Here is a 21,053-nt window from a genome sequence, read left to right as displayed (position 1 = left end):
AACGTCGGTCCATTTGCATAAAAGAGCTTTTGGGTGACTCACCACACATAACCTTCGGACGCCTAGAAATGAGCAGAAACTTGCAACAGAGACCACAAAAGACCCAGGGGTCGTTAAAGTGGATTGCTTTGCTTTTTTTTTACTATTTAGTACTGTTAGTGAGGGCTATTAAAAGTCGGCTTTGAAACTACATACATTTCCTGTCATTCTCGATGAATTCGAGAATGATAGGAAATGTATGTAGTTTCACAACTGCAGTGCAAAAATAATATTTCCAAAATGGATCTAATTTTGAAAAATATTTGAAAACAGTGATGCCAAATGATTACAAAATTTTGGTTAATATTTAAGAAAAACCATATTTTAACAAATTGACACCATTTTTCAGATTCTCAAAATCTCACTCCATGTATCCTCGCAGACAACCCCATGTGCATTTTTCCAGACACACTTTCCTTTCCATGACCATCGCGATCGCGTCCACGTTCGTGGGTCTCGATTTTGAATAACAAATTGAGTTGCATCGACGGAATGCTGGAACATGCCCGTGCTGCTACTGCCAGCAGCCTGCCTGCGTTTTATCGCTCTATTGACAGAGAGTCAATAACAATTTATGAAGACAGCTTTATATGCCAATTGTGTGTGCGTCGGTCTTTCGGTTGGCAACACTACTACGGTTATGGTGCGCATTCAAAGCACAAATTTGCACGCAGTGTTGCGCGAGATTTAGAGCTGGTAGTACAATGTTTTGAAATTCAATAAAACAGATCATAAAATAAACTGCAAATGAAAAAGATCAAAGTTCGCACGAGGTTGGCCACAATGCTCGGATGTCGTTTATTGGCGCTCAAATTGGTAACCAAATGAACAACCGGGAGAGGTCTGCAAGTCAGACATATCGATTCGTTGGCGATACGATAACGTCATCCCCGCGACAACAGGAACCGATCGCCATTAATTTATCATATTTTACGGTCCGTTTGACCGCTTCCTGGGCTCCACGTCGCCGCCACCAGACACTGCTGATTATGTTCGTCAAGTTTTTGCGCATTACTCCTTTTAAGGAGAGCCTCCAAAAATACTCCATACAGAGATGATTCCCGACACGACCGTGACCAACTTCACCAGGGAGCAATCTACGCCGCGCGTTGCGCGAAATGGAATCTTAACAGCTTGTTATCGCATGACTCTCGCTTTTTACCGTGATTGAACTAATTTGACGATGGAGGTTTTAGATTAGCGCCAATTAACGGTTTCCTTCTGTGGAGGCCGAGCGTTGGATGATCACACTTTGTTGGAGATGCCGACGGGCCATCTTGCGTGAGCACCGCACTCAGATTTGCACGCTAGAACCTAGATTTTGTCCTCCAAGTGACAACTATTTAGGCAGAACGAAAGTGCGATGCATTTCCATTGCAGTTGCAACTTTCACTACGATCGGACGCCGTTCTGGGTTGTGCAATATGGATTACTTGAAGCTGTTTGTATGGTAAGAAGTTGGGACTCCAGTGGTTCCGGATCGTTACTGAAGATTCTTCCGTTTTAGGATCCTCGGATTCGCCAGTTCAGCGTACGGGATGCAGTTCAACTGCAGCACGATGCGGATGAAGTTCTGTGAGATCAACAACGTCATGATCACCGAGTACACGGACGTTTCGGAGTGGGAATTCCCGGATCACCATGATCTTGCCTTCGGCAGCTATCCTCTACCCGACGAGTCTACCATTGTGACCACCGTCACCACAGAATTAGCCGAGAAGCTGACCAACGTGCAGTCCCTCGAAATTCAGAACGTTTCCTTGGTGTCTTTCTTCCTGTGGGAACACCTCATCAACCTGGACGCTTCCCACAACTACCTCTCCGAGCTCATCGTAGACCCAACCTCCATGTACAACCTCAAATCCCTCGTCCTGAGGCACAACCGCCTCCAGCAGATCGACTTCCTGAAAGGCCTCTTCAAACTGCGCGATCTAGACCTCAGCAACAACTACCTGGACAAGATCGACCTGTCCATCCTGGATCCCGCCAAGGAACTCGCCACCCTCAAACTCTCTCACAATCGAATCCGGATCATCACAACCGCCGCCGGAGACATGCTCCACCTGCCCCGTCTCACCTCCCTAGCCCTGGACCACAACCAGCTCACCATCCTGGACGCCAGCCAGTGGCAGTTCAACGTCCTGCAGGACCTGAACCTCTCCACAAACCGGCTGGTCTACATCAGCATGTGCGAGGTGCAGAACTCCTTCCCCCGACTGCAGACCGTCTACCTCGACGGGAACAACTGGGAATGCTCGTACCTGAACAGCACCCTCGCCCAGCTGCACCAGACCAACGTGAAGCCGATGAGCTTCGGCGCCCACAACTGTACGGAAGCCGTTGAGTCGATTTGCTGCTCGTAGGAAGTCCTCGACAATCATCACGTTAAGCGCCAGATTTCCTTGGACAGGTAGCTAATATGTATTTGTCAACGCAAAATCCGCAATAAAAACAGGCATGCGAGGCATTTGAAATTATTTTTTTTGTGTCTTCTTGCCACACCTGATTAATCGCATTACTTAGTGTCACACGCAGAGTGAGAAAAGGTTGGTCCGGTGTGTGTGTGATTTTCAAACATGGACATTGGGAGGTGATCCGGATTGGAAGGATTTTGTGTGTGGTTGACCTTGTCGAAGATTTTTGAAAGAGTTTTAGGAATCATGTTTTGCGATTTTATTTGAAGAAATCATAACAAATCAATCAAACTGTAGAAAACCATTCGAAAACGAAGTTGACTTTATAGCTGTCGGCCACCATTGCTAGTACCAACCACTAGTGTCTTCCTTTTATCTACAAGGACTTCGCCGCCCTGGGCTCCTAAGTGTATGAAAGTATGGCACGGAGCGACGGCGCCGAATACCCATATTTACACAAAGAATTTTAGAGCGCCCGCCGCGGGATTCGAACCGGCGACCTCTGGATTGTGAGTCCAGTGCGCGGTCCGATTGATCCACACGGGCGGGACGACCATTCGGTCCTGTCTAAATATTTATGAAAACTATCTTTTTGAAACATGAAACTTTTTGAAATCCAACACTATTCTCACACAAGAGCAATTCTCTCAGATTTCGGTCATTCGTTTTTTTTGTATTTTTAATCTGGCCGAAACTTTCTTGGTGTCTTCGGTATGCCCAACGAAGCCATTTTGCATCATTAGTTTGTTCATATAATTTTCCATACAAATTTGGCAGCTATCCATACAAAAATAAAAAAAAAAGTAAATCTTTCCCAGTTCCTGAGGGGAACACCCGTGAAGAGTATCGGGGCCGGCATTTACAAAGCGGATTCAGTGGCAATTCGTCGCCGTCGTGCTTACTTGTCGTACGTGCATTTTGGGCCAAATTGAGTTAAGAATGCCATTTTGTGCAGCTCACAATGCCTCATCTTTTGACCTTCACAGATCCCCAAAATTCGATTTCAATCCTGAGATATTCAATGAAAACCAAAAGAGCTCCGAAAATTTGTGTCACTCTACATATAAAAAAAAGTTTCAATCCTGTCGTGCTATCTTGTCACTCCCTGAAAATTGATGTAAGTGCGACAAAGGGCAAAGGGATTTCAGGTCAGGATGCGTTTGACGCACGTACAAGTTAGACTACCGTAAACATTTTTAATTATAACTCGGGACTCCAGCAACCAACTTCAACCAAACTTCGGGACAATGCACAGAATGGTCAGCCAAACAAAACGTGTTTGTTATTGTTTACATTGCGTGCTTTCGTTTTTGTTTATTCAAGGTCAACATTCCATAGGTCGCCCTCCTAAGGTGTCGTGGTAAGGTCCAGTTTGTGATGATACACTACCTTCCCTTTACTAAGCAATCGATTCCAGAAGAGAAACGATCACCAGTTGTGTTGGTCCGAGCCGGGATTTGAACCCCGATCTACCACTTACTAGGCGGGAGCGTTACCACTAGGCTACATGGCTCGGTCATACAAAAATGATGTATGAAAATTCAATAATCTGTATCTTTTGAAGGAATTTTTTGATCGATTTGGTGTCTTCGGCAAAATTGTAGGTATGGATATGGACTACACTGAAAAAAAAAATGATACACGGTAAAAAAATTGGTGAATCTTTATTAAACTTTTTTTCGCTTAAACTTGAATTGCAAAAAAACACTTCTTTTAATTTTTTTAATTTTTTGATATGTTTTAGGGGACGTCAAATGCTTTTTTCTTTACAGAAATTTCCAGGTTGTGCAAAAAATCTTTGACCGAGTTATGAATTTTTGAATCAATACTGTTTTTTTTTCAAAAAACTAAATATTGGACGCATGTAAAATCGATGTTTAATCAAATTTGCAATCGAAAAGTACCATAAAACGGGGTGACTTTGATAGCCGGGGTGACTTTGATAGGTTTGAGATTTTTCCGCAAAATGAAGAGTAGAATTTAAATACGTACGGAATTGTTTAGAATCATACTGACCGTGGTAGAGAAGTGTTCAAAGTACCTCAAGAAGAACTTTTTATAAAATTTTGAAAGGTTTAAAAAGTTAGTTAACTATAGTTAAGAAAATGTTGATAATAGTCATTATTTTAAACAACTTAAAGTGTCATGATTTTTTCAATGAACATTATTTTGAATCGGAAAACGGAATGCATTTTCAGATTCTTTGGACAATTTTCCACTACACAGCAAAAAATCCGATGGTAAAATCGCATGCAAAAGCATGCACATCACCTTCATCAAAATAAACACTTAATATTACACACTGCATGTACAATTTTTGCAAACACAAAAAAAAATTGCAACCGACGGGATTCAAACCCAGCACCAACAGTAAGGACTGGCGCCTTAGTCCACTCGGCCATCAGACCGATGAAAAGCTGTAAGGATAAACGCATATATGAGCTTGACATTTCGGTCAAGTAGGTTTCCCATACTGATGGGCTACATATTTCAGGGTGTAATATTACACAGAATTTCATAAAATAATGCAAAGTTTATTTTACACCCAGGCCTTTTACACGCAGCTGGATTACTACTTTTTTAGCTGTGTAGGAAAAGGTTAAATAAGTTTGAAAATAATAAATAATATGTGTTTTTTAAACACAGTTAAAAATATCTCCAAATTTATAGGCAATTTCAGTTAAACAAATTTCATGTAAAATGTGAAAACTTGTGATTCGTGCTTCGAATTCAGTATAAAATGAAATATAAATCGATAATTTTATAAACAAAACTAGTTTTAACAAATTTCAGGCAAAATTCCGACTTTTTTACAATTTTTCCTGAAATTTATATGTATTTTGTTAAAAAGCTTATAAACTTAGTTAACTAAATATAAACATTGATTTTTTTCTCAAAAACTATATCAGCTACTTTAGTGATGGTGTATTTTACGTACAAATAAAGTTTGAACATTTAAAATGTGATTTTAACAAGAAAAACTATGACTATCAAAGTCACCCGGAATTTAAACTAAGAATTTTAAACGTAACTATTTTACTAAATACTATCGAAAAAACTTTTTTTCCAAAATAGTGCATGGACTTTGTGTGGCCTACTTCTGTATTTTTAATAATAACTTGAGAAAAACCTTACCTGTTGGAAAATATTCTAAAAACAAATTGAAATCCTATCAAAGTCACCCCGGTTTACGGTACCCAAACATGTATAGGGGAAAGTGGGGCAAGTGTAACAAGCTAAAGAAATGCTCGTTATAACCCATTAAAAAGTTAAAAAAATCTGTCGGATTTTTTTATAATCATCTTATTCCAGGTCTCGACTGAGACTTTGATAGAACAAGTGGGTAATTCTCTACCAACTCACACGAAATCGGGAAAAGTTGCCCCGACCCCTCTTCGATTTGCGTGAAACTTTGTCCTAAGGGGTAACTTTTGTCCCTGATCACGAATCCGAGGTCCGTTTTTTGATATCTCGTGACGGAGGGGCGGTACGACCCCTTCCATTTTTGAACATGCGAAAAAAGAGGTGTTTTTCAATAATTTGCAGCCTGAAACGGTGATGAGATAGACATTTGGTGTCAAAGGGACTTTTATGTAAAATTAGACGCCCGATTTGATGACGTACTCAGAATTCCAAAAAAACGTATTTTTCATCGAAAAAAACACTAAAAAAGTTTTAAAAATTCTCCCATTTTCCGTTACTCGACTGTAAAATTTTTTGGAACATGTCATTTTATGGGAAATTTAATGTACTTTTCGAATCTACATTGTCCCAGAAGGGTCATTTTTTCATTTAGAACACAATTTTTCATTTTAAAATTTCGTGTTTTTTCTAACTTTGCAGGGTTATTTTTTAGAGTGTAACAATGTTCTACAAAGTTGTAGAGCAGACAATTACAAAAATTTTGATATATAGACATAAGGGGTTTGCTTATAAACATCACAAGTTATCACGATTTTACGAAAAAAAGTTTTGAAAAAGTTACTTTTTGCGTTTCTCTTTGTTTCGTCGTCCGTGTCTGTCGCGGGTGACCATGAACGGCCATGATCGATGACGACCAACTTTTTCAAAACTTTTTTTCGTAAAATCGCGATAACTCGTGATGTTTTTAAGCAAACCCCTTATGTCTATATATCAAATTTTTTGTAATTGTCTGCTCTACAACTTTGTACAACATTGTTTTACTCTAAAAAATAACCCTGCAAAGTTAGAAAAAACACGAAATTTTAAAATGAAAAATTTTGTTCTAAATGAAAAAATGACCCTTCTGGGACAATGTAGATTCGAAAAGTACATTAAATTTCCCATAAAATGACATGTTCCAAAAATTTTTACAGTCGAGTAACGGAAAATGGGAGAATTTTTAAAACTTTTTTAGTGTTTTTTTCGATGAAAAATACGTTTTTTCGGAATTCTTAGTACGCCATCAAATCGGGCGTCTAATTTTACATAAAAGTCCCTTTGACACCAAATTTCTATCTCATCACCGTTTCAGGCTGCAAATTATTGAAAAACACCTCTTTTTTCGCATGTTCAAAAATGGAAGGGGTCGTACCGCCCCTCCGTCACGAGATATCAAAAAACGGACCTCGGATTCGTGATCAGGGACAAAAGTTACCCCTTAGGACAAAGTTTCACACAAATCGAAAAGGGGTCGGGGCAACTGCTGTGTGAGTTGGCGGAGAATTACCCAAGTTTTAAAAAAATCCTGTTTTTAACATTCCAACGCCCAAGGCTCCAAAAAAGTTGGAACGGTAACTTCTACTCAATGGTTCTCGGGAATAACTCAACCAATCAAGATGATTCTTCTTTCCAGTGATTTGTTAGGATGTCTAGATGATTCTAGAACTTTGCAGAACTTAATTTGATCAAATCTGTAATTTTTGCGATCAAAAACATCGTTCAAACTTTTTTTTTCGCATGTAAAAAAAAATTTGCCGAAAATTCCGCGGAGGCAGTCGTTTTAAAAAAGGTGGAACGATGTTTTCGGTCGCAGAAATTACAGATTTGATCAAATTAAATTCTGCAAAGTTCTAGAATCATCTAGACATCCTAACAAATCACTGGAAAGAAGAATCATCTTGATTGGTTGAGTTATGCCCGAGAACCAGCGAGTTGAAGTTACCGTTCCAACTTTTTTGGGAGGCTTGGGCGTCCGTGTAAGTTGGACATGCGTTGGGCGTTCCAGTGTTAATGTAAAAAAATGGTTTTAAAATTTTCGATTTTTCGTACGTTCTACTCAACTAGTGGGGCAAGACGAACAACCCGTTGGGGCAAGAAGAACAATGCATGAAACAACATGTTAATTTGCTAATAATTGAACTGTTATCACTTAGATACATCAGATTAGAATGTATTTGAAACGATTCTTTCATTTTTACTAGTTTTTAAGAACTTCTATGTATTTATTTCCCAATAAAATATGTTGTTAAAGCAATTCGTATTTTTTCATAATTATCTTGCCCCACCTGAACAAGATTTTTAAAGCTTTCAACAAAAATAACCAAAATTTTTAAACTACTGATCTAGGAAAAAAAGCATTTTGATAAAATGAGCCTTAAAACGAGCCCTAAGCCTTATTTTGTACTTTCCAAATATTATAAGAAAACAAAGATTTTGAAAAATACTTCATTAAATCTTATGCCCCGTGGCGTTTACGTCATTTTGGCGGTTATGTGGCAGTAGAATCAGCTAATTGCATTTCTAGCAATAATTCCTCATACTGGAAATAATCAAAATTGTTAAAATTACGGCCGTACGAGCGATTGTTCCTCTTGCCCCATATGGTCGTCTTGCCCCACCTTCCCCTAGGTCATCACTGAAAAAAGTAGTTTTTTTTTGTCGATATCGTAATTTTCCCGTTTTTGCGTGGTCGAAAATTCCAGTTTTTATTTTCAAAAAATCGTATCCCGGAAAATTGAAAACACAACTTCACCATTTTTGATATGTTATGTAAAATTTTCCGAGGAATATGATAAAAATATTTTCAGAAATAGGTATTTTGGTCCCGAGACCTTCATAAGAGCATTTTAAGTTTTCATTTGACCTTTTCAAATGTTAGTCTAGATGTTTGAAACTTTAAACTATTTTTCCTTTAAAGCCTATCTAATACCCTTTCGTTTGCACTCAAGACAGCTAAAATCGGTTGAAATGGTGCGGAGTTATGATTTTTGAAAAATGTGGTTTTTGCAAAAATCAACGAAAATTGCCATTTTTCGGACCACCCTAACACGGCGTAGGTCACAAAAAAATACGGGTTTATTTCGGCTAAGGAACCCCCAGAAAATTTTTGAACCCGATCGGAAAACTTTTTTTTTCGAATTTTGCTGTTTTCATGTGGAATTGCTGCATTACAAAGCTTGTTATTAAATCTTCTTGTCCCGTTGATTGAGTAATAACAATTTGTGTTATCATAACAAAGTTTGTTATTAATCCTCTACAACCTAACTCCGCCTTTAGACGGGCTTCGATCTAAAAAATCGCCAAAAATCTATTTTCCAACCGATTTTTGATCTTTAAAAAGTAATGGAAAGAAGAACTCTTAAAATTTTAGAAAATTTCAGGGTTGGAAGTTTAACTTGTTTTATGTGACTTTACCAATGTTTTTAAAAATGTAATTTTTATAGGGGTCAACTTTGGCTGTGTTTTTTACTAACATTTCCTATATTTTCAGTAAAAAGAAGTATGCAGTAATTTTTGTAATGTCCCAGACTATGCCTCTACGCATTTTTTGCAATTTAAATGATGATGGTGCGATTCTATACCAGAAAATGTGAAAAACATGCAAAAAATTGAAAAAGTGGCTGTAAAAACATGAAAAAATTAGACAGGCGAAATGTAATTAAATTAGGTGGTAGAGTAGGCCAAATACTACCAAAAACAAACATAAACTAAACAAGATAAATGCAAATTAAAATACTAAAAATGAAACAAGAAAAACATAAAACAAGAGAAGTAAAGTTTTTCGTAGAACAAAAGTTGCTCAAAATGACCCCCTGAACACGGGAAAAATAAATATTTTCGAAAAAAAAATTGGGCAGTAGAGGGTTAATTGAATTTTTTTATGAAATCTAATACCATTTTATGCGCTTTCGATCATGTTTTGTTATCCGTTTGTTTTGATTTTTTGTTATTGGTTTGTTATTGCAAGAAAAAATAATAACAATGTCAGTTATTTTCAGTACGATTTCTCTGTTATTATCTGAGTTATTATAACAGCTAATCTGGGTATTTCAATAACATGTTGAGATCTTGGTTTAAAAGGTTTTGATCTTCTCGTGTTATCATGAGTAATTAAATCGTATCAAAACTTGTTATTCTTGAGTTATTTCCACCTGCTCGGGAAAGAAAAACCTTTGTGCAAGTTTTGAAAGCTCACACAAACATTAGCAAACTTCATTCATAATGCACACTACCGAGGTTTGTGGGCGTGATACATTTTATTACCCTGGCAGAACGTGAAAAGGTGAAAATTACTATCGCACGTCGTCGAGTTCGTCGTAACAGCTTGCTAGTTCTGTACAACTAAACTTGGAGAAAAGTTGAAAAACAACAGTTTTCTTTGCTTCTTGCTGTTTAGTTCTTTCGGAAGTAGATTGTGGAAACTAATAATTTCCTATCAAGATAGTTTGTGTTATGTTTTGACAAGAAAGTTGTAATGATTTATGTCAATCTTTAAGACAAACAATTTAAAGGATTATGCAAAAGCTTGCATAAGATCACCAAAGTGTTTACCGACGATAATCAATTTGCGACAGCTATTAGCTCCAGCAACAGTTTTAAACTCATTTCGCTAGCTTTTGAAGTTGCCCACAAAAAAAAAACCATCTAAAGTCATTAGTTCCAAATCCTGCGAAAGCGTGACGACCGTTTCCGTCCAACCGCCGCCGTATGACAGATGGATGTCTGACCCGAGTGTGTGGTACGCTGTGTCTTATCTTCATCTGTGCACCTTTTATAGCCAAAAAAACGGGTAGATTAAACTTTCCTCGAGGGCAAAAACTATATCTCCACTAAACAGCACACGCTACTTCAAACAGACCAGTTGCGCTCCGTTGAAGCGGTTTAGCCGTTTTTTTCTAGTCCACCTTTAACGTTCATTATCTGGGGCTAACCCCTCTGAGTCTGCTGCTGCTATGGATATGCTAATATTTACATAAAATGCAGTTTTATATGGTGTTTGCTACGGCGTTGGCCAAAGGTAAAAAATGCGAACGCATTTGAGCGCGTGTGACTACCACATTTTTTTTCACCTATTCTTTCGATGATGGCTTGCCAGTTACGCAGTTGTCATTGATCTTATCAAAGTTCGGTTCATGGGTATAACTAAGAGATTTGGCGAGTGTTTTTAGAAAACTTATTCTTATTTTAACCATATTCAGGAATTTCAAATGTTGTCGAACATTCTTCTTAAAATAACTATTAAATTAAATGAATTTATTCCTTGTAAATGTGCAATGAAAAATCAATCGTAGGATTAAACTGAAGAAATAGATCGAAATGTGAAACCACAAATGTGACATGTTTTCCAAAATCTGGACACATTCTATCAAAACATCATTCAGCAACTAATAAACAACACACGCATTTACGAAACCCCACACTACACAAGTTCGAAAATGTTCCCACAATAATAATAATACCGCTCATCAAAGTTCGTTTCCATCGCCAAAGTAAACATCCACCCAGTCCAAGTCGAACATTCACCGGGGCAAAGCAGCTGCTGCGCGACTGGATCCCATAAGTGCTTACTTAGTGCTGCCGGAAAACCATCCCGAAAAAGTGTATAAAATTTTGCGATGAATCAGCACGGCGCGTGCGCTCTCTCTCTCACTAGCCAAGTTATAAGTATATATACTAAAACCGTAACGGCGGTGGTCTAGTCCACGCGCGCGCCTATTGCATAAGACAAACTCATCAGGAAGCCCGGCCCGGAGAGTGTGGAATTTGCGGCAGGCAAGCCGCCGTGGATTAAAGAGTTTGTTTCTACTTTTCCCATCCCGTCATCAACTAGCAAGAAGAAGAAGAGGAGGGCTTCGCCCTCGCGATTTTTTTTATGGTTTTATGTGCGATTTGGTACAGTCAGATTAGGTGTAGTACGGTTTCAAACAACTTCGAAATACCTCGACCTGAAGGTTTTGTTTTTAAAGGTACTTAAGGCTCTAAAATGCATCATTCCTAATGGTCAAATGGCCATTTGGCGGCCATGTTTGTTTTAGAAAACCATTGATTTAGAATGTTTCAATAAAAAAAATATGGTTTTCTTTATGTTACTTGTAGAAGCAATTTACATACAGTGATTATTTTTTATTTCAATTTACTATTTCTGGACCCTGAATTCAAAACCATCATTGCCCCAAAAGTGGAAAACACCTTTTACGACCTTAATCGTGCTCTTAAAAAAAACTTACAGGACTTTGGAGAATCTTCGGGTGCAGCAGCAAACACACATTTTTCACCAAAAAATTCCAATATCATTGAAATGTGTTATCTAAATTTACAAATAAGCTATGACTGAGGCTACCAACTATACGGAATTTTTCCTTACCGAATAGATTTTCGACTCTCTTCGCGGATTTTTAACAAGCTGAAACTTGTGTACGGAATTTTTCACATAATACGGATTTGTACGGAATATCGACAACTTTTGAAAATTGAATTGCTTTTCTGATCTGGGCAAAGCTTTAGCTAATTAGATAATTTTATTTAACTGTCAATTTGATTTAAAGAGATAATTTGGATAGTTTTCCGGGTTTTCCTCAGTTCACAGTTGATTATCAATTGGAGGTGGGCAAACCCGCTCTTTTTAGGAGCCGCTCATTTTCGTTCGTTCATTAAAAAGAGCCGCTCTTTTGAACGGCTCTTTCAAAATATGGATGAAAATGATATTTGGATGAAAATGATATTTTGTATGAATGGTGTGTTTTTTGAAGCTTTTTCACATTGTTATATAAATTATTTGAAAAAAAAATAACAACTTAAAACGAGAAGATGCCCTTGAAACCCATAAGTCCCATACAGGGGTGCCAGGTTGCCAGATAAATCTGGCATTGCCAGATTTTTTGAGCGCCAATTAGAAAAAAATAATTTTCTATTTCTTCCTCACATTGTTTTATTGACGTTTTTTGTTTATTTTGTGAAGCTATAAATACACAGTTTTTGAACAAAAAATGGCTCATTACTTTGAGAAAAGTGGCTTGCCAGATTTTTCCCAGATTTTTTGCCAGATTTTTTACTCTTCAGACCTGGTAACCCTGGTCCCATAAGTCGGTCTCTATGTCAACATTTCTACTCGAACCTAAACTTTCGAATAATTGAATGGCATCCAAATTTAAATCTAGGATTTTGGAGAAATTGCTATGACGTTTATCTCTGCAAAAATTGAACTGATGCTGATATTTTATTTAGAGAAAATATTCTATTCACTCTTTCCTACATTCTGGTTTGATCGATAAAGTCTATGAACGCTGAAGTTTTTCCGGGCAAGATGATTTAATTTATTTCCAAAATCTTTAAGCTATTTAGTACATTTTTGGTAATGATTTGTATTCGGGTAATACTTTTATGCACGATCAGTACAATCTCATTTCTTGATTTTGTTTAGAAAATCATTTACTTTCAATTTCAAAAAATAGGAAACTGAAAATATGAGCTTGAAAACTATTAAATTGTTTTCAAATATTGTCTTCAATGCTATTGAGAGTCTTTAAATATATATCGATAAGAAAGCTGCTATAGAAACTTCAATGAAATATGACGATTCAGCTCAGAAAATTTCGGGAAATAGCCCCTCTTTAACATGCCGTTTTTTATCCTAAAGTACTTGAAAAAAAAAAAAAAACACTAAGGAACAATGTTGGGATTATTTTTTATTAGCATTGAAATATTTGAAATTATATTTTCAAGTCTCAAAAACAAATTTAACACTATTGTAGTTGGAAATTAAATAAATTATATTTATATCAAGTTTAAAATTATTCCATTTTGGAACCTTTTTTTCAAAAGACCGGAGTTTAATGAACCGGCTCTTTGAGCGACTCGCTCTTTTTTTGCCCACCTGCATTATTAATTATAGTTCTGCTTACTTGGAAATGCATGTATTTGATACTAAGCTACAAATAACAAAATATTGAAACCAAAAATTGCTAAAAAATGCATTAAAAAAACAGCAAAGAAATGTTTATTCCATTTTTGGACCAGATATTAAATAAAATAAAGTTTTTTTTTTATTTATTCTAGTTAAAACAACTTATTTAACCTACCATATGTAACATGGAGGGTTTGGACACAAAATTCATCATTTTTTTTTAGATCCAGAAAAAAAGTGCATAGATATAACTCAAGTGGTCATAACTCGAGACAGCATTATCAGCATTATAGATCTTCAATGTTTTGGACTCGTTCGAAAGGTCTTTCAATTACCTAACCAACGATGGGTTGGATGATGGATACGGACATCAATTACATACATTGAGGTAAGATCTGGTTTCAAAAAAGTACATAGATATAACTCAAGTGGTCATAACTCGAGACAGCATTGCCAGATCTTCAATGTTTTTGACTAGTTGGAAAGGTCTTTCAATTACCTAAGCAAAGATGGATTGGATAATTGATCCGGACATCGATTACACACATTTAAGTGAGATCCGGCTTCAAAAAGTACATACATGTCACTTAAGTGGTCATAACTCGGAACAGAGTTGCCAGATTTTCAATGTTTTGGACTCATTGGAAAGGTTTTTCAATTACCCAACCAACGATGGGTTGGATGTTGGATTCGGACATCAGACAAATGACTTCTCTGGGTTTTTGCAGATTTAATAAGTACCTATATACACTAACATTTTCCACAAAATGACAAGTCTTTCGTTTTTTTACAGTTTAGTAACGAAAAAAAATAATGAAAATTACTTTTTGATATTGCGTACGCCATCAAATCTTGGCGCCAACACATACTACCCATCGTTCAACTGTGGGAACTTCCCGGCGATGACTGATGGACGGATTTTGGTCTGCGCGGTGGTCCAGTCCAAAGGCAAGCAAACAAAACGACGACGCCGCTGTGCGCGCTTGAATATCGGAATGGTCATAAATTATGCTCGCTAATGGGGCTTTAAAAGCCGCGGCATTTTTTTTTGGTGTAGAAGCCAACCACAATAACAAAAAAATAGACGAAAAAGAAAACATTACAAAAACTGGACAACCTTGGGATACTTATGGGGAAACGGAGACCCCTCTCGAAAAGGGCGACACAATGTCTCGTAGTACGAATTGAGGGAAAAAAAGCTAGGCGCAGCTGACTTGTCTTGTTGATAGCGAAACTTTGTTTGCGGTAGTTGATGTTGTTTGGAAAGACGCACTAAACCGCACTATCTTATCAGTGCTGCTTTACAGCCATTCGGGAGTTTTGGACTTTAATGGGAGTTGTTCGCTGTCTACTCTAAAAGACAACAGAGTGAAAGTAAACCTAAAACAGCTGAACTTTGGTTTTAAATTTCATGTGGTAGCTCGAGTTTTACGATGATCCACGCAATGATTTGCACCAGTTAGCTAATGGCTTGATATGGTTCCATTGCAGGAAATTTATAGCCAAATAAAACCATGCTCGTTTCCTGTTGAGTTGAGTTCTGGAGCGGCAAAAACTGTTCCTCATTTTTCTGTTGGTGGATTGGGGAGGAAGAAAAAAACACTAGAATCATACTCTATTGCCGTTCTCCACGACAAATAGAGAGAGCAAACCACAAGAAAGCAAGAAGGCAAGCATAGAAAATGGGTCCACATAAGGCAAACATGCTGTGGGAGTCACTTAACGAAAGAAGGCGGAAGTTGAAAGTGGCTTTTTGCTTGATTTCTCCGGGGATGATGAAATGAGCTAGCTTTAAATATTTGTGTGCAATTGCAAGCCCTTTGCTAAGATTCGCAGATTGTCCCTGTTGAACCTGTTCAGCAAATGAAAAATCGTCAGAAAAATGAGATTTGTAGATGGCAGCTCACATACAAATTGATGAATTCAAAATAACAAAGATATATTTAAAAAATGCTTTGACATTTTTTTAAATTTTTGATGCTTATTAATGATTTTGTGATCCAAATAATATAAATCAAATTTCAGAAGTAAATTCATAGAAAATGAAAGAAAATTGAAGTAAATAGTTGTTATGATTAAGCTAGAGCAAATCTTTCATTAAAATTGCTTCCTATTAACCTTCTTATTTGTTTCAAAGGGCCAACAGCTAAATTAAAATATGTTGCCTAAAAGCGATTTATTTATTTTGTTCATGATACTTAGCCCTTTCTCATCAGTCTAGTGTAGTTGATATTTTAACTGGAGCTTACCTGAAATGGAAAAAAAAAATAAAAGTTAGGTATGAATCTAAAAAAATCAAAATAGTACAATTCATAGAATTAGATGATAATTTTCAGTCGTTTTGTTTTGGATTTTATAAAAAAGTTTTTTCTTCTTCAAATCTGCAATCAAGTCTCACACTTTAACGTAAACTCCCAAGAAGCATTATGGCTCGACCCACTCCAACATGTATGCACTCTGAATTGCACAACATCCGAGGCGGGTCAGACTGCATCCTGCACTTTTACCATGATACACACTCACACAACACACACACACATTCGCATCGGTAAAAGCTTCCCGGTTTGGCTCACATTTGGAAACAATGAGGTAACCCTCTGCACTGCAAACCGCTTTTGGCGCACACACACACGTGGGGGTTGGAACCAATTCAAGCCAACTTCTTGCACAACAACAATGTTTTATGCAACCATTTCCCACAGATTCTGGGTCGTTGCTTGTGGGGAGATAGGGAAACAATCGGTTAGGGTTAAATTAGATTCATTAGTGCAAACATGAATTCATTTTTTAAGTTATTTTCAATTTGAAGATTCAAATTTTTAAAATGTATAAATACTTCACTTAAATCAAGCAAAATAACCAAAAAAACTGGTTTTGGGTCACTTTACCCTTCCAAGAATATGACTCCATTTTCATGCATGCCCCGCAGGAAGTCCGGAATTATGCAGCTCGTGGTTTGAATATTGGCCAAAAACTGTAACTGAAGGTTGCATAATAGCCAATTTCTGGGAGCAAAAGCCTTAAGGCAAAAAAAATCTTGCGATCCTAAAACGATTAAAGAAAACAAAATAAAGCTGGAAACCAAACGAAAACTGCCATTTCCAACGACAACGCTAGTGAACCAGAAAACATTTATTTGCTTAGTGAATAAGTTGCAAAATTGAGAAAGGTGGCTCTAATTGAAATTGGTTTGTTTGTTTTGGATATTCACCCGGATTTTGGCGTCCGGCGCTGCCACCCTCAAGACGGAGAGCAGCCGTGCTGTGACTAATGAGCATCGATTAGTTTCACGAGAGGACCATGACATAACCAGGCGATTGCGGTGATTTTTGGTTTATTTGTGTGACTTAATTAAGGTTTCAATTAGAGTGACGGATGTGGATAAAATCGAATACTTTGTATGCTAATGCAGTTCAGGAAATTTGGGGATCAGTTTTTAATGGTGATCTTTTTTCTGAACAATATTTGCATTAAAATTGAATACATAATTAAATATTTAAGAAATTTAAGCGAAAGCAGCACATTTTTACAACTATTCAAACGAAATAAATAACAATTAAACATTAAAACCTTTCAAAAGCCAATTTCTAAGAAAATAGTACATATTTTATTGTGTTTTTTGTTGCAATTCTCCATTTAATAAACATAAGTAAACATAAGTTTATTTACCAACTACACTCCAGTGTATCATTTGTTCCAGGGTGCACAGCAACCAAGGAATTTGTTGTCTTCTTATTCAAAAATTGACATCCTGCAACAATCTGATTTTAACCCGTAATAGTCAAATAGTCAAAGTTTGTTCTGAACTATTCTGTAGACAAGACTTATGGGGATGAACAAAAAAATATATCGATAGTACTCGTTGTCTTGAAGAAACTAAAATATCTGTAACAAAAATATTGGTTCAAAAAGCTTGGTTGATGTGCACCGTTAAAAAAGCAAATGTGCTGAAATGGACAACAAAGTAGACACACAAGATTTGTGTCGATAATTCAAAAATATTTGTGTTGGTGGCTAATAGAGCCTGCTTTTTTTTAGTATTTTTATTTCAAAAATGTTAGTCTTATTTTAATTTAAGAATAGGTCTAAATTTTCTTGTTTCGTGTTTCAGTCAATTATGGAAATTTTGATTTATTTCAATATTATCAACCCAATTATTAAACTAGTTCCATTAACCTATGGTTAACATTGGCTATGAAAACATAACAAAATATTTGTTTGTGGATTGCACGGAAAAAAGTCAATTCTCGAAATCGTGAATTGTGCTCATGAATTTGACAACCAGGAAGGAATTTATTCACGTTTATATTGCAAATGCACCATACCTACTCATGAATAAATTCCTACGTGGTTCTCAAATTCATGAACACAATTCACGATTACGGGAATTGATTTTTTCTGTGTGCATGCATAGTGCATAGCAAATGACAGTGCAATAATTTTAACCCGCAAAATGTTTTTTCATTTTGATTTTTGAATTTTTTAAATACACCTTGTTAATGGCAATTTCAAAATACCCAAAATGCAAAAATGGTTTGTTGGAATTAAAAAATCCTGATATGAATTATTTAATATTTTTGAAATACAGTAAAGGTTAGCTTTTCCTAGCCAAACAGACTTTCAATTACGCCCTGCCCAGATGAGGTCATCTAAGTTGCACAGCCCAACCGTTATGAACCTATGAACCGAACCCTCCCGCAGTTCAGGGGCGAGGTCTATAACAATTCTAACCCGCTAGGAGCAGCAACAAAGTTCGTCTCTGCCCTATTGCAACTCTGAAAATCGTCGTCATACTCTTTGCGGTCGAGAAGAGTCTCTGTGCTATAAATATACTGAGAGTAGGTACACTATACTGCGGATGAGGCGTGAGTTCATAACAAGTTTTTAATGAGGTCCCAAGAGTTTGCGCTTCCCCCATCGTCGTCGCCGGTCGATTGGTTTCCCGTAGTGCGAACCCACCCTGAGAGGTTTTGTAATGGCGCGCGATTGTGTATGAAATACGGCGGTGCCAACACACCCACTGAATTAGGGGCACTGTAAGAAAAAAATGTTTTGAGAGGCGCGTGTGAGCGAGAATCGAACCCAGCTCGCTTGGCTTAAAACGGGCGCGCGCGCCTGCCAACTGAGCTGCGCTGGTCAAGTCTCGCTTGTTGCAATATTCGTCGAATTTTCTTTCTGTGCACCTTCGATGCACAGTTTCGTTAGATTCGCCGTTGTTCCAACGAGCGATCTCCGCTGGAAGAATCGGGGCGCGTCCATGTGTACGGAGCACGGTAGCACACAGAAAAAAAGATCCCGGGGTGTGATAGAATTTACGATACCCTTTCTCCTGGGGGTCTCTCTGTAGAGCTGCGCGCGAGCTTGTTGTTACATCATCGCGAGCATAAAAACCGCTCGTTGAGGGGTGCGAGCGCAATGTTTCGGAAACTATTGCGCCCTAAGAAAGGTTAAGAGCATTCTCGACCTCTCGCTCCGAAAAAGAAAGAAAAAATAAAGACCGGAGGCAACTAACCCAAAGACGGAGGAGAACTCTATTATTGCTTATTGGCTTTTACATGATGGTTTGAAAAATTGCCCCGGTTATGATGAAGTAAGGCACCGTTTCGGGAACGAGATCGATGAGATAAAAAAGTGCTGCCCGCGGAAAGTGCTTCTGTCGATGCACTCTGAAATGTTGAGGGGGAGCATAAAAGAAGTGCAGGGGGGAAGAACCATAAAACCTATTTAACGGCCCCCAATTTTGATACGAAACAGCTTTTAGAATTTGAGCATAAATTTGCTTTGCTGCGTTTTGTTTACAGTCGTGGGCTGGCTTTTTCTTTAAAGTTTTGGGGAAAGATGCTCCACCGTTTTATGTTTCGGTTTGCTGGACTTGCAACCACATTGAGTTTCTTTCCCCATCAAACACATAAGATAAGGTGCAGGTTAATTGCGGCTGAGAAACAATGTGTGTTTGCTTCTGGGAGCAAAGTTTGGTTACAGAGAATAAAATGCACATTGTTTGATTTCGTTCCGTAATTCCCGTTTGATAGGTGGGGCCTTTCTCAGCAAACGTTACATAATGAGATGCATCGTTATTGTTTACTGCTGCTATGTTTGTTTACTGGCTCGTTTTTTTGGATTTTAATTTATTACAACCTGTATCATCAATGTTTTATTTGGGAGCTAAATCGGAGTCTTTTTCACACACTTTTTTCACTGCGTGGTGCAGTGCATTGTTATAATGAAAATCTGTAATTTGTAGATTCTTCAACACCTTCAGTTCCAAAGAGCCCAGCAAATGAATTTGCATCTTTTAATAACAGTATCACAGCTTAGTTTTGACTGTCATTGTAATTTGTCTTGCATTTTTATCTAAAGAATAGTTTTCAATTTAAAAATTTAAAATGTTTAGAACATCATTTTTTTTGTCTTTGATTTTTAGAGCAAATGTTAGAAGAGGTAGACGAAAATACTTGGATTAAAATTTAAAATTACTCAACTTAAAAAAATTCATAAAATACATAAGCCGGAAATTCATATTATTCATAAGCCGGAATCGGAAAAAAACCCCCTTAGAGGGGGTGACATTTGGTCAAATGAAACTAGAATGATGCTCAAATACAACGATATAGTAAAAACAAGTCATCCAACAGTGTTTCTTGTTCGAGGGAATCGTATTGACATGCTACAATGTTTGAAGTGGAGATTTTCAAACATTTGGGTAGTTTTCGAGCAATTCCAACAAAAATATTAGAAAAATGATTTTTCGAGAGGTAATTTTTGGCCAAAAACGTACCTCAACTTTAGACAGCTGCCAAAATAACAGGATTTGTTCTAGGAACGAGATTTTTTCAGCAAAGTCATCTTAAGATGTCCCCTACACAACCCTTTTAACAGAATTCAGTTTCATTGAGAAGTACCTGAGAAATGGTAAAATCCGTAAAAAATCACTTTGACCCAATCTCACCCCCATAATATAATATAACACCCGTAATATTTATAAATGCCTCAAAAAAAAATAAAACTAGATGTCAACAAAAAATGAAACAGAAATGTTTGTTTTATTTCTTGTATCTATTGAGATAAATTTCATTTTCACATTTCAATTAAATAAAACTTTAAAAAAATTCTATTTTTTAAATCAATTTACTACAAACTATAATGTTGATAATAATATTTATTTAATCATTCAGTATACATATACGGTATACAGCTTAAAGCATTTTGTCTTGTCTAATGAATTGAAAATAAGCCGTAATACTCGAGAAATCTTTTATTTATAAATTTATTGATATTTTGCAAATTTTGCATTTGGGATACATTTTTTTCATGCTGAAAGGTGGGCTTTTTCTAACATTTTAAACGTGAATTGATCTGAGAGACAGCAAATAAACAATATTTTTTTAAGCTTAAATTTAAAAATTACCGTTATATATTTGGCTGTATAATAGGGTGCCCAGAAAAAATTACCCCCTGCTCCAAAAGCGGAAAACGGTTTTTTGGGTTATTTTAAGCATCTGTGGGAAGTGTGT

At 36.9% G+C, this 21,053-nt stretch overlaps 2 protein-coding genes across 2 annotated transcripts in view; one reads left to right on the top strand and one right to left on the bottom strand.

The window, feature by feature from the left end:
- LOC120428762 (Ig-like and fibronectin type-III domain-containing protein 1) overlaps positions 1 to 21,053 on the bottom strand; it is a 382,047-nt gene that overhangs the window by 54,818 nt on the left and 306,176 nt on the right. The window lies entirely within an intron of this gene.
- LOC120428592 (nephrocan-like) lies at positions 1,346 to 2,499 on the top strand. The gene is made up of 2 exons (XM_039593617.2): positions 1,346 to 1,489; positions 1,547 to 2,499. Exons 1-2 carry the CDS (start codon positions 1,464 to 1,466, stop codon positions 2,400 to 2,402), a joined length of 882 nt encoding a protein of 293 aa, XP_039449551.1. The 5' UTR covers positions 1,346 to 1,463; the 3' UTR covers positions 2,403 to 2,499.

This window comes from Culex pipiens, chromosome 2 (assembly GCF_016801865.2).
Source record: "Culex pipiens pallens isolate TS chromosome 2, TS_CPP_V2, whole genome shotgun sequence".
Taxonomy (NCBI): domain Eukaryota; kingdom Metazoa; phylum Arthropoda; class Insecta; order Diptera; family Culicidae; genus Culex; species Culex pipiens.
The sequence above is the reverse complement of the archived record's forward strand: the minus strand, read 5'-3'. Positions and strand labels throughout refer to the sequence as shown.

Excerpts from the sequence above, each read along its gene's own strand:
- LOC120428592 (XM_039593617.2), top strand. The coding sequence starts at position 1,464 with ATGGATTACTTGAAGCTGTTTGTATG. Across the intron at positions 1,490-1,546 it reads TACTTGAAGCTGTTTGTATG|GATCCTCGGATTCGCCAGTT; the intron begins GTAAGAAGTTGG and ends CTTCCGTTTTAG.